Source organism: Xiphias gladius, chromosome 19 (assembly GCF_016859285.1).
Source record: "Xiphias gladius isolate SHS-SW01 ecotype Sanya breed wild chromosome 19, ASM1685928v1, whole genome shotgun sequence".
In the NCBI taxonomy this organism is placed as follows: Eukaryota; Metazoa; Chordata; class Actinopteri; order Istiophoriformes; family Xiphiidae; genus Xiphias; species Xiphias gladius.
The window spans coordinates 4,977,172-4,990,273 of NC_053418.1; the positions used below are offsets into that span (position 1 = coordinate 4,977,172).

The 13,102-nt window shown below is 44.5% G+C and overlaps 1 protein-coding gene across 18 annotated transcripts in view; it reads left to right on the forward strand.

Moving 5' to 3' along the window:
• The window catches only part of camk2b1 (calcium/calmodulin-dependent protein kinase (CaM kinase) II beta 1), a 76,256-nt gene that overhangs the window by 45,606 nt on the left and 17,548 nt on the right, over positions 1-13,102 (forward strand). For 6 of the 18 annotated variants that reach the window (XM_040155782.1, XM_040155786.1, XM_040155793.1 and 3 more), the window contains 3 exons: positions 3,103-3,140; positions 5,482-5,514; positions 9,084-9,152. In XM_040155782.1, the coding sequence (XP_040011716.1) occupies positions 3,103-3,140; positions 5,482-5,514; positions 9,084-9,152 (140 nt within the window). The remainder of the gene's footprint in view (positions 1-3,102; positions 3,141-5,481; positions 5,515-9,083; positions 9,153-13,102) is intronic. The other 12 variants (XM_040155785.1, XM_040155794.1, XM_040155789.1 and 9 more) reach the window with 6 other exon arrangements.

Consider the following 13,102-nt stretch of genomic DNA (forward strand, 5'->3'; position numbering starts at 1 on the left):
ATTCTGACCCCATTTCTTCTCCTCAGTAACAACCAGCCTTTGGAAGGAGACTGAGGAAGAACAGCAGAACAATAAACCACGCACGTTCATGCCACTCTCACATCCCTCCAGATTATGTAGTGCTTCTTTATCACTTCCTCTCGCTCCGTCTTTCACTGAGGCAGAAAATTAAAAAAGAAAGCTAGGAAAAAAGGTGCCAGTAATGTATTCTACATGTATCTCCCTTTTCTCGGCCTGTCTTGATAATTATCTCTTAAAAAGTCGTCTTGTAAGGATTTTGTTTTAACTTTTTTTCATTAAAAAGGACTGGGCCAGGCTTCTGCTAGGCTTTGAACTGTCCTCGTTTTGATGGGACCTCCGTTCCCCCTAAGAAATCACTAACCAACGGAGATTCTCATGGAATTCAGGCTTCTGTTCAAAATCCAACGCTATCTGGCTCGGAACACGTTTGGAAACGGAAGTGAGAAATTCAGAGAGGAGCTACAGTATGTCTCATGTTCAGAGAGGGAGGAAAGAGGGAGAGAGAAAGAAAGGAAAAAAAAAAAAATCCCAGACCATCAGAAATTGCGTTTTATGTAATGTGGCTGGCTGCTGATGTGATTGGATCTGATTAGATTTGAAATTGCACTCAGCCCCTTAAAAAGTCCCAGTAAGGATTACATCTATGGGTAAGTAAGAGAGGGAGATGAGGAGTCTGGGACTTGAGCTGGCAGGTGATAGGCGCTGCTTTTCGCAAATTATTTTTGCTAGTTTATTCTCTATAATGTGGCCGAACTACTATAGAACAGACAGTGTACTGTTGTTCAGTCATAATGTAGGAATATTCTCAGATAGCTTGTCTTCAAATGACGTTAGATAATCTAATATGCTCGTCGGCCCTTGATGTAAAACAGTGCTTTCAGTAACACTCTATAACATTGACATCTATACTAATGTAGGCTCTCCGGTCTACCACTAAAAATACAGACCTATATATAATTTTTAAAAATCTTTGAAATCCTTTTTTGTTAACACCCTTCTCATTTGGAAACAGTATTGAGTAGTTACCTGCAATTATAATATATCAGGGGAAAAATATGAGGCCATCGGTGCAGAACAAGACTTGTCCTCTTGTGAGTATAAAGGCTGTGGAAAATTATACCTGAAGAACCATCTTTCATTTGTCTCGTCTTTGACAGGCCCCTAGCTCTTCTTTTCTTCGGTGAAACAGGGAGATGGCTTCCCATACGGATCACTAATCTCCCCTGTCCGTCAATCACAGAAATCTCTTTTTTTAAACTTTCCAAGTCAAATAATCAAATTTAACAATACACTGCATTTATTGGAACAGGAAATGCTTGAGAATCAGGCATCTGTCCAGAGTTAACTGGGACATGTGCTCACTTTGGCTTTCAAAAGAAAAGACTCGTTTTCTTGCTTTAATAGAGGAAAAGGTTGTCAGAGTCGCAGGGACACAGCCACAGAGAAATCAAAAGAGCATTTCTGTTGGAGATGTAAAATAATAGCCGAACGGATAATCCGCCAAAATGGGAAATGTAAAACTAAACTTTTTTTGTATGCCTGAAGTCCTTTCCCGTATGAGTGTGTCGATGGTCGGAGCTGTATAATCCCAAACAGTCTGAGAGTGCGTTTTTGGTATCAACTTTTAAGCGGTAAAAATACACTCATCTGCTGGTCCGATCGCGTCAGCGTCTGGTGGCTTGTTAGTGCTAATCCTCTGTCTACACCCGCAGCCTCCGCTGACACCAACATCACAGAGAGTCTGGCTCTTATTTTTGGGCCCCCTCTGGGTGAACATGTATCTATCTAATGCAATCGGACCACCTTGGTATCCGTGCTTCTGCAGTGCAGTCATGGTAAATGCCCTGCGGACCGTCTTCTGTTGTCTGCACGCAGCTTCCACTGTTGTAAGGGATTATGGGTATTACACTCATCAGAGGACTGTGTCTACGGTATCGTTCTTCCTCTCCTACCCACCTCCCTCGCCCCCTTTCCTCATTACCCTTCATTAGAGAGCAGACTGAAGACTAATCCTCCTTAAGGCCCCCACAGAGGTCTGTAAAGCAGGGCTTATTGTTGGGTTTAGACGGCTGCCGTGCGAGGCAGCCATCTTTGGTTCGGCTTCCTCGTGGCCACGGGGGGACCGTGGCTCCAGAATCGATGTGAAAAAGTGAGCTGGAGTACATTTTTATTTTCGGCGACGAAGCATCAGGCTCTAACCCTGAAGCTCTTGGACCGTGTAGCTACTCTTACGACAGACCTGGGGAAACAATATGGTGATGCGTAATGGGTTGTGAGGCAACGCTGGAATAATTCCCAGTTCACCTGGCCATCCAAGCTTTGGTCTTTAGCACTGAACACCTTGAGACCTAGGTTGTACCTTATTAGATCTATAAAAGGCCGTACATCACTCTAATGCACTTATCTAGTGGGGCCAGTGATTTTCAATTACTTTACAGACCGTGTGATTGGATAATGAGCTTTGTTCTGTATTGTTTGCTGGCAGGGGGGGAAACAGTTGATTTTAAAGACTGGAAATGGCAACTCAGTTAGACACAGCTTCACGATCGTGTCCGTTAAAGCAGCTGAACAAAAGACTCACGCAGGTTTAATAATAAATCCAATTTTGTCAGACTAATCAAAGTACAACTTAACTGGAAGCACATGCTGCTTTTGTGAGGAAATTGGATCAGCGGGTTGCAGTGTGTGACTGATAGATCCATTACTCGCACCCACTCATGGTAACTAGGGACTTCTGGAGGTGGCGCGGTTGCCCAGCCGGCAAGGTTGCAGTGCTGCAATTGTAAAATACAGTTTAAACACTTTGTCAGGAAGGTGCTAAGGTGACCTTTCTCTCTCAGGATAAGGGTACCACAGCTACTATTTTGTGAAAAAAAAAAAAAAAAAAGGATTTTACTACAGGGGTCAATGACAAACAGTATTTCACAAAGTCAAATGAACGTAATCTCTGAAGGCTTTAATGCGGGTTAAAGTAGCAGATACTGAGCATCACTAAGTGCGTGATTGTTGCTGTACTTTTTTTTGTTTCTGCTCATTTTCACCTCTGACTGGGTATTTTTTTGCCTGTGCTTGTCATTGCAGCAGCTAAGACCCTGCTCAACAAAAAGGCAGACGTCAAGGTGAGGGTCTTCACACTCTTCAGTCTTCCTCCTCTCTCTTCTGGACTTCCTTGACCCCGTCTCTTCATCCTCTCTGCTGTTTTTCTCGGCGTCACTGTTTGCCTCTCTCCGGCTAATCTCACTTTTGCCTACTGTAGCTCCCTTAACAGTTTGAATGTGTTTGTTTCTCATTAGCAACGTGTCACATGTCGTGTATGTCATGATCTCATTGGATGTGTTATTTATTGTAATATAAGCGAAGATGGGGGTTTTGTTTTCCGATAGCGTGCATCTGTATTGGGGCTGCTGGATTTTTCAGTTAAATATGGCACACCATTTTGGGTGTTTAAAGTAGATATTCATAGATTATTTTTGTTAAAAGCCACAGCCCTACTCTGGGTACACTTCTGTGGACACGTGTCTGTGTACATGGGCTTTTGTATGTTTTTTTTTTTTTGTGTGTATGTGTATGTATCAGCCTGCACGTCGCTTGGCAGTGCACAAGCCTCATGCAGCACATCCCTCAGAAAGCACCCTTTATTTTGATTTGGCATTATTCAGCTTATCGCCACCTCTCCATCTCCATTATTAAATGTAACCATCTGTCAGCCTTCCCCATTCGTTTTTCATCAGTTCCTCTCCCTCTCATCCCTCCGTTTCTGTCTCTTCCTCCTCTTTCAGTGCTTCCTTTTCCCGCTCACCCCATCTGGTCTTTAACCCACCATTCCTGTTCATCCTTTAATGAAGATCTTTCACCATCCCACGCTCGTGCATAACCACATTACAGTAACACTTCCCACACACAGCTTCCATGAATGCGTCTATGTGTACAGTGTGCGTGCATGATAGCGTGCGACAAAGTGCAGGACATAGTGTGCACGCAAATGAACGTGTTTGCTTCTCAGCATTGTACATTATGTTAGGTAGAGCTTTGCGCACATGCACGTTGACATACAGGTGTTTTATTTCTGTAAGTGTGTGTGTGGGTGTCTATATATGTGTGCGTGCGCGTGCGTGTGAATACATCCCATTTGTTTGTCGGTTTGAAAAGAGAATGAAAGCGCAAATGGGGGTGTTGTCATGCCTGCACATGGAGTGTGCGTAAGTGTGGGTGTCCGCATGCGTGGTTGGCTCATGTGCGTGTGCAGTAGTGCCTGCGTGTGCGTGTGCGTGTGCGTGTGCGTGTGCGTGTGCTCAGTCAGTTCAGCAGGGAATGTGACTCGGGTTCCAGGAATAGCTGCCAGTCTGGACCCTGGAAACTCAGATGACAGAAATAGACGCTTACTTCCACTGCGGTGCACTCATCGCCTAGCAACAGGCTCCCCACACACTCGCCCCAAACCATTTCTAAAGGCGTCTCCTTCATTTGCTGCCGTCCCTACTTTACTCCTTCCCTCCCTCTTCTCCTGTTTCTCCTCTTTTTCTTCCCTCCAAGTGCCCTTTCGTTCTCTTGACGACCCTGACCTCCTCTCCTCGGCCTCTCCTCCTCCTCCTTCTTCTTCTCCCGCTGGTTCATTAATACGTAATGACACCTGACGTTTTTCAGCTGCAGCACCTGCTTGGTGCAAGCAGGCCATCTCTCTCTGGCCCTAACTACACACCGACCTCAGCCTCGCCCGCTACCAACCACTGCCCACGAAAGCCCCACCATTCAGCATTTCATTCGGTGTTACATTGAAAACACACGCTGTGACTATTCTTTGAGTTTTTGAAAAATGTATCACATGTTGGATTCTTACACGTCGATATTACGATTAGATAAACTGCAGAGAAACAGTCCCACAGATTTGGCCTGAATTCATAAGGATGTAAAATGCAACAGCGAGGGCAGATGAGGGTTCAGTGTGTTTCTGGTCTTGGAATGAACAAATATTGAGTCGTGATTTTAAAATTAAAATGAGTTCTGGGGGAGTGCTTTCGTATTCGAACAGAATAAATTTCCTTGTCTTGCTCTTCTGTTGTGCCTCCCTCTTGCTCTTCGTTGCCCTACATGCTCTGAATCTGTTGACAGCGGGTCGCAGTTTTGCAGTCCGCGCGACTCCGATTCTGTGGTCTGTTTGTCACTCTTGTGCCCTTCTTCCTGATGACTTCCACTCAGACCACTGATCCTTTTCCGCCTGCTTGCACCTCCCCTGCTTTCGCAGAAACACTTCGATATCTTATTTCTGTGAGTTAAACGCTGCCTTTTCCAAACTGTCTGGAAAGGTCTGATCCTGCTTTCAAGTTGTCTTTTATTCTTTGTATCAGTGCATTAACTTGTTGTTAATGGTCATTCCAACCCCCACCCCACCCCTTCTTCTACCATCCGTCCATCTGTCCGTCCATCAATGAATCCATCCATCCATCAATGGCCTGAGGACAGAAACGCAAGTCCAGCTCTACTGTCCAGTACATGGTGAGCATGCTATTTATGCATTTACCCAGTCACTCCTTTTTTTTTTCTCTTTTCTTTTTGCTCCCTCTCTCCACCTATTTCTTTTATCCACCTTTCCCCGCCTTTACCCCACTTCCCAGGTGGAGTCAAGCCTCCTTCCCTTCACTAAAGTATTAGGCTGTGGTGCTCTAATCATGAATCATTTTTATCAAAAGAGCAGTCTGGTGTCAAGCGGGCACTTCCTGGGAGTAATGCTCTGGTGCACGAGAAGCGATGAGGTTTTCACGTTGGCCACGGCAGCAGCGCTTCGTTTGGAATTGCAGCCACGGAGGAGGAACTGAGTATTTAACATGAACTTCGAGGAACGAAAGGAAAATGACATCATGCGGTATACCGAAAGACCTGCTTCACTGACGGAAGGTGCCAGGCATAGGTCCCGGTGTTGGCCCTTTGCAAAGTGCACTGCCGTAAGACTAACTCTGACACATTATTCTGAAAGTGTAATGGAAGCAGGATTTTTTTTTTTTTTTTCGTCAGAGTTACTCCAGGGATGCTGCTCCAGATCTGTCAGGGGCACACTTTTAGAATAGAGTCGGTGCGTGTGCTTGTCGTTCTGACCCGGGGCTCTTTGGCCTTACAAGACACAAAACTGACAAACAGTAGGAGTAGAAATACAGGCAGGTGGGAGCATCGTTGCTCCTGGATAAGAATTGTAAAAATTTTAAATGAAGCAGTGATTTGCATAAGGATAATAAACCAAACAGCAATACCTTTTCTTTAATTCAGCTAAGTGGATTGGAAGGGAATTTGACCCCCTAACTTGTTTTCCTCTCTTCTGCCCTGAGGAACCTTCTCTCCCCTCCGACCTGGCACGGCCCTTTTTTCTGCGCACCCACCATCTCTTTTTACACCTCCTCCTCCTCTGTTCTCCCCGTGCACTGATTTCTCTGCCCACCTGGGAAACCACCTGCGCATACTTTTACCTGCTTTCTCCGTCTTCGTTCGTGGTATCATTAAATGTGTGCGAATTGTGAAGATGTGTCAGCGCTTCTCATCATACGACCTCTGTTGTGTCAACCTCAGTTACACCGCCACGGTCCCGCTTTCAAGGTGGCGAATGTTTTTGACGTTTGGCTTCGGAAGTCGACAGTTGTCTCCAACCACTTGCGAACCTTTGGTCAGGACTGCCGTCATCACGCCAATTTCTTAAACGCGGGTTGATACTGCAAACAAGCTTTGACTGAGACAGCTCAGCAGCTAATCGTTGCTTTGATGAGGAATACATTTCCTGTAACTGCCTTTCCGCAGAGGCAGCGGAGTGATGGCTGACGAGGACTTCGGTGGGTTTTAATGTGTGCGTTAGTTTGGGTGTTTGTTTGGGCGCAGGTGTGTTTGTGAGTGCGCCGTATGCGTGTGAGTGAAATGTCTGTATGTCAGTTTATTGTCAGCTTGCACCAGCTTTTATTTTCATGGCTGTTTTGTGTGTGTATGCATTGTGTTATGTCTTTGCACTTATATGTGCTGACATATAAGCTCCCTCCTCTCCTCTCCTCTCCTCTCCTCTCCTCTCCTCTCCTCTCCTCTCTTGAGTAAGCCCAGTGGCTTAGAGAGTTCATATTATGGGTAACATACACACCACACACACACACACACACACACCACACACACACACACACGCGCACACACACACATACGCGCACACCCTACTCGACTTCCTTTCCATCTTCCAAGTCACACCAACACCACTGGGCTGGACAATTATCGAACCACTATTAATAATGATTAATTAATTACATTAGAGCTGAAAGGATTAGTTGATTAATCGATGAGTCGATTATTGAATCAACTATTTTGACAGTCGATTCATCGTTTCAGTAAATTTTCAAGCAGGACTGTTTAAACTATTCTCTACACTCTACTCTCAGATGTAATGATTTGCTACTTTTCTTCGTCTTATATCAGAGCAAAATAAATATCTTGGGGTTTTGAACAGTTTGTCGGACGAAGCAAAACTTCTGAAGACGTGAACTTTTCACGTCTGCAAAGTTGTGAGGAGCATTTTTTTTGATGTTCCATGGACTGAACAGTTAATCAGTTTATCAAAAAAGAATAATCATCAGTGATTAAAATTATCATTAGTTGCTGCCTCAATTATATTATTAGGAATTTTGCAGCAAGTGATGAAAAAAAATAAGATGTAAATTTATTTACATTTATTTCGCATTTCACTTAAATAAATAATTCTAAGCCTTATCATCCCAGCTGGTTTTTATTTGTATGTTTCATCATTTTGAAACTTGTGATTGTGAAACAAGTATTAAATTACATTCTAATTTGTATTTAAGTGTCTTAAATGTAACTTTGTGAACCCTGCATAAACCCTGCACTTGTAAAACTTTATTACCATCAAAGCTAGCTGAAATTCTCTCACCTCTTTGCCAGATCCCCCCCCCCCCCCCCCCCCTTTTCACGCCATGCACAATGACGGCTTAGTGGGGCATTAATTAATCCGTGACTTTTCTAATTATACCTCTATCGACGACTAGTAGAAACGGCTTAGATGTAACGGCGATACATGATTAAGATTTATGTAATGGTAGCTGACTACTTGGAGTGGGTCGCTTTGGTCACTCACCTCCACACCCAAGACTCAGTTTCAAGGGAATATTTTTCAAAGCAGGATTACAAATAATGTAATGTAGATTGGATGCAAATATAATTATGATTGAGCTAAGCGCTATAAAGAACCGACTGCTCTTTGATGTGTGGTCTTCAAAGGACCATTTGATAGAGGCTTATAAAGGTGATTCATGACGGCCCAACAGCACAGTTGCAAAGCAGCGGAAGTCACCGGCGACAACATGGTGTCAACACACAGTGTCACCGCACTTTTACGGGTCGGTTTTGTGAATGGCCGTTTTAGGTAACCCTTTCGTCGCTGCTGATGCCGCCGCTGCCTGCCATCTGCTGGGCTCCACACTCAGACACATTTACGGTACTGTGTAAATCGGGGAGGCGACCGACGGGTCCCGAAGTGATTCTGCAGCATGCTCGGAACAACCCACCTGCCAAGCACCTTTGGAAAAACTGTGCGCAAGCGTGCCGAGCAGAGTTGGTGCAGTTTTCAAGCATCCTCACTTTACTCTCAGTGCCTAAAAACCTTTGCACAGCACTGCCTGTTTATCTTAAAAACTCCATTAACTTTCATTGTGTTGGGATGGTGGGAGAATTTTCAGAGACAGATCTGTCAAAATCTCACCATCATAAACCTGAACTAAACCTCCTCTCAAATTGTGTTGAGTCCTAATCATAAACTAGCCCCTTGAACCAAGATGTCATTTCACAAAGATCAAGGTGAAAAGCTCAGAATTGGTTTTCACAAGGACAGGAGCGAGCCAAAACGCAAACTTACACACAAGCAAACACACACACACACACACACACACACACACACACACACACACACACACACACACACACACACACACACACACACACACACACACACACACACACACTCACAAACCCACCTCTTGCTGTGGTTAACACTTTTGTTGTGTCTCCTCCCTTTCTTCTCCTTTCCTGCACAGCCCCAGACAAACAGCACCAAAAACAGCATAGTCACCAGCCCCAAAGGAAACGTCCCTTCACCTGCTCTGGTATTTACCTCCTACCCTGCCTTCACCTGTGTGTGTGTGTGTGTGTGTGTGTGTGTGTGTGTGTGTGTGTGTGTGTGTGTGTGTGTGTGTGTGTGTGTCCGTTCGCCCCCACCCCCTACTTTCACCCTACCCCACTCCCCTATTTCTTCACCTTTGTCTGGTTTTCCTCTCTGTCTGTCTTTTTCTATGATGGTTGACCTTTGCCTAGCCTCTGCGATTGCCACAGCGGTCGGGAGGGTCTTAAACCAGCAGGCGGTGTTAGGAAACATTTCCCCATGGCAGGTGGGGATGCTATGTGACTTGCACCGGGGTTGATATTGTGGTGCCGTGTCATTTTCTGTGTCGGTGAAAGATTGCCAGACAGGAACAGGCAGCCAATTCCTGCCGGGGCTGTCAGTGCGATTTATCCCCTCCTTCCTATTTATGCCTCCGTATAGCGGGTCCCCGCCGCGTGAGCATCAGAGTCCAAAGGTCTGCAGATTGGCCGTCCAGCCAAATAGCGCCACGGCTGATTTCAGAGATGAATTCCTCCTCCTCTGTTGATGGTGTGAGAATCAGTGATATCGTCTCATTGGCTGGAATGAAAAACATGCATGCTCTTGGGCTCCTGACACGTGGTCACAAACCACTTTTGCAGAGGGAGTCTGTGAGGATTCACAGGTGGGAGGATAGTCCAGAAGCGTGAGCGGGAATTTTACTTAGCATCAGGACTTTTCCAAGTTATTTGTGTCCACGGAGCGCTTCTCTTCTTGATCTGTTTGGACGGGATGTATGACGTGCCATTTACATTTATCGCTGTGGAAGTTGTTGACATGGGAACAGATGCATCATTTTCAGTATTTCCACTTGTTTGCAGCAACTATCCTTTATGAATTTGTTAAAATAAGATCAACCAACAACACACCTTTGTTATTATTTTTTACATGAACAAATATGTAGGTTTTAACAGTAATACTGACCATTTTGGATGTTTTCTTTAGATTTTCTTAGATTTCCACTGGTCCATGTCAGTACTGTAGTCCCTACTTGGAAATGCATTACCATGTGAGGGTAGGATAAACCTGTGAAAGCACTTGAATGATCCTTGAACTCAGCACATAATTTCAAACTGCAAACATTTAAATCAGGTACATTCCTCTACAGACATCAAAGGATAACTGTAGCCATTAGACATCAGTGACATTTTAACAAACATATCTTTTAACTAGACTACACACCACACCTCATGTTATTGTAATGACCCAATTTTCTATCCGAAAAGTGCCTCCTATCAACATTTTTGGCAAAAACATTGCTGCGTAGGGTTCACTGCCATCATCATCAATCACTTAGAGATTTCCACCTTTGGTTAAAAAAAAAAAAGTAAAGATCTGCCTCCTCGCTGTGGTTTTCATGACTCATGACTTATCTACAGCGTTGCATGCTCTGCTAATCATTCAGGGTGAAGCGCTACAGGAGGTGACAGTTTCATAGCATGTGCTCTTTTCTCTTTGCCACACTGCCTGCCAGAGCTACCCTGGGCTGCTCTCCGTCAAATTTAGATGAACAGTTCAATGCCTTGGGTTGGTTTCAGTTTTCTGATGCCATTATGGTTCCTTTATAAACTAAACAAATTTGTGTAAGGTTCCAAAAATGTAATTGAAGGGTTAATGTCCAGTCTGGGTCACTGTATAGCCTTTTTTGTAATCATTTTGAAGTTGATAACTAAAACGACAAAAAAAAGAAGAAGTTCATGCTTGTTTCCTGATTCTGAACTCAAATGTGAAGATAAAGTTTCATGAAATCAAATCATTGCAGCTATACTCCATTAGCGAGCAGTATTTGCAAGGTTGTGAGAGCATAATGTTTCTGACACTTTTTCTACTGGGCAGTTAAGCCAGAATATCACATTATATTGTGCCATTTATATAATCAGGCCAGTAGACGCGCTCGATCATAAATCACTGGCAACCGAGTCCTAGATGCCACAGTAATGAGTAATGATCTCACCAACTTAGACGTCGAGACACAGCTGAGGACTTGGGCAAGTTAGGGTCTGCTCCTTGGCACTCCTGCACACTAAATATAGCGTTGTCACACTGACTATACAAAGGTGCATCTAAGCATGTAATGATAATATGCACAGTTCGGTGCCAACGTTTCGGCTCCCCCGGGACAATTACATGTTTTATTGATCTTTGAAGTGAAAAGCATTAAGTGCAACTGCCGCAGCAAAATGGACATTAGAATGAGCCTTTTCTTCAAATGTAAATGCTCTGTTACTTTTTTTATTTGATGAACACAAAAAATAGAAAAAAAAAAATTGTGTCATGTTCAAAAGGTTGAGTACCATACTAAGATAGTACTTAGTACCACTTAGTTTACTATCTCAGTAAACATAGTACTTAGATATCACAGCTTGCAAACGCCTTTGTAGTTTGCCAGCTAAGAGTCTGAATATTCTTGATTTAGGAATTTCCACTCAGATCACCACAAGTTCAGAGATATTTTTAGGCTGTCTTGGATGCACAGCACGTTAAAGATCTTCCCCAAAGATTTTCAAACTGCCCAGACGTTTGCACCCAACGGTAATAGGTTTTAAAGTAAGCTGTTGATCAGTGAGTCGCTAACCGAGGGGAACCCACGGCCCCTGCTTCAAGCACGAGAAAAGGCAAAATCACAAGCGCGCTGCCATACACGCCAATGGTGCGCAGCCACATGAGTGGATTTTCACGATAGACATGCTCACACTTGTCCTTTTGTGTCTCTGTTTTTTTTTTTGTGTGTGCATGCGTGTGGCGTTAGCTTTAGCAGCGCTCCATTCAGCACACGTGCAGACATACTATCAGAAGCATTTGATGGGGAGTTTCCATTTACGTGCTTGAGCGTGTGCATGGAAGTGCGGGCACAACCATGGAGCAGAAGAAGCTTTTTTTTTTTTTTCTGATCCTTGAAGGGAAAAGGGAGTGGGAGGGCGGCTGTTTTCTCCACGCTGTTGCTAGGGACTTGAGCTTGTTACTGTTTAGCCATTTGGTACATTAACTCCTCCAGTACAGAGCTGCGCGGCCATGCCTTTACTTGCTTGACCTTAATTTCCTGACCGGGAATCAGTTCGGTTGGGTGATGGGAATGTTAAATGTTACACGTGTATTTAAATATACATTAAGGGGTTGTGGCCATATACATCGCATAAAAGACCATCTTAACGAAATCGTTCAACTTAGCAGTGCTACTGGAACATCCCTGGAACAGCAGCAGTGTGGATGTAAGGTCAGCAGTGATGTGCAACGGTCAAACCCTTCCCCCATCTGAGGCCATGACGCCACCAGCGTTGGCCCCCTTCCCTCTGATCTGCAAACCCCAGGTACTCTGTCCTCACTCATCATCATCTCCCAAGTTGCCACCGGTGCCTGTTGCCCCGGGCGACGGTTGCCCTGACAACACCGCCATCATCACCAGGGAGACAGCTGATGATTGGTTATCAAAGAGGTATCACTTCCTGCCGGGGAGGAGAGGGCTGCAAAGAAAAGGGGGGGTGGGGGTTGTGGAGGATTCTGATTTACTGTACGTCAAGCGAAAGTTTCCAGGAGAGACTGTGGAGAGCTGCAGAAAAGGGAGAAAAAATACATCTGCCTCCATCCTGAACCATCAACAATCGGCGCGTGCCGCACTGGGTGGCAAGAAGGCAACACTGTGGGCCACAAAGCAAAAGTACCAGTGTTTGAAAGGCGCCACTACGTGTGATCAAAAACGTAACATAGTCATAGCAGAAATGGCAAAAAGATATTTGATTGCAGATCTGTAATATAAGATGCGAGAGGGAAAACAGCTCTTCTCTGTAACTTACTGTGCCCTAAGTGGAAGTGACGGCTGAGTTTTAGCAGCCAGAAGGTTTTTTTAAACGGCTAATCTCGAGGAGTGACTGAGCCAGTTCTATGCACACAGTCCTGACAGGCAACATTTCTTTTAGA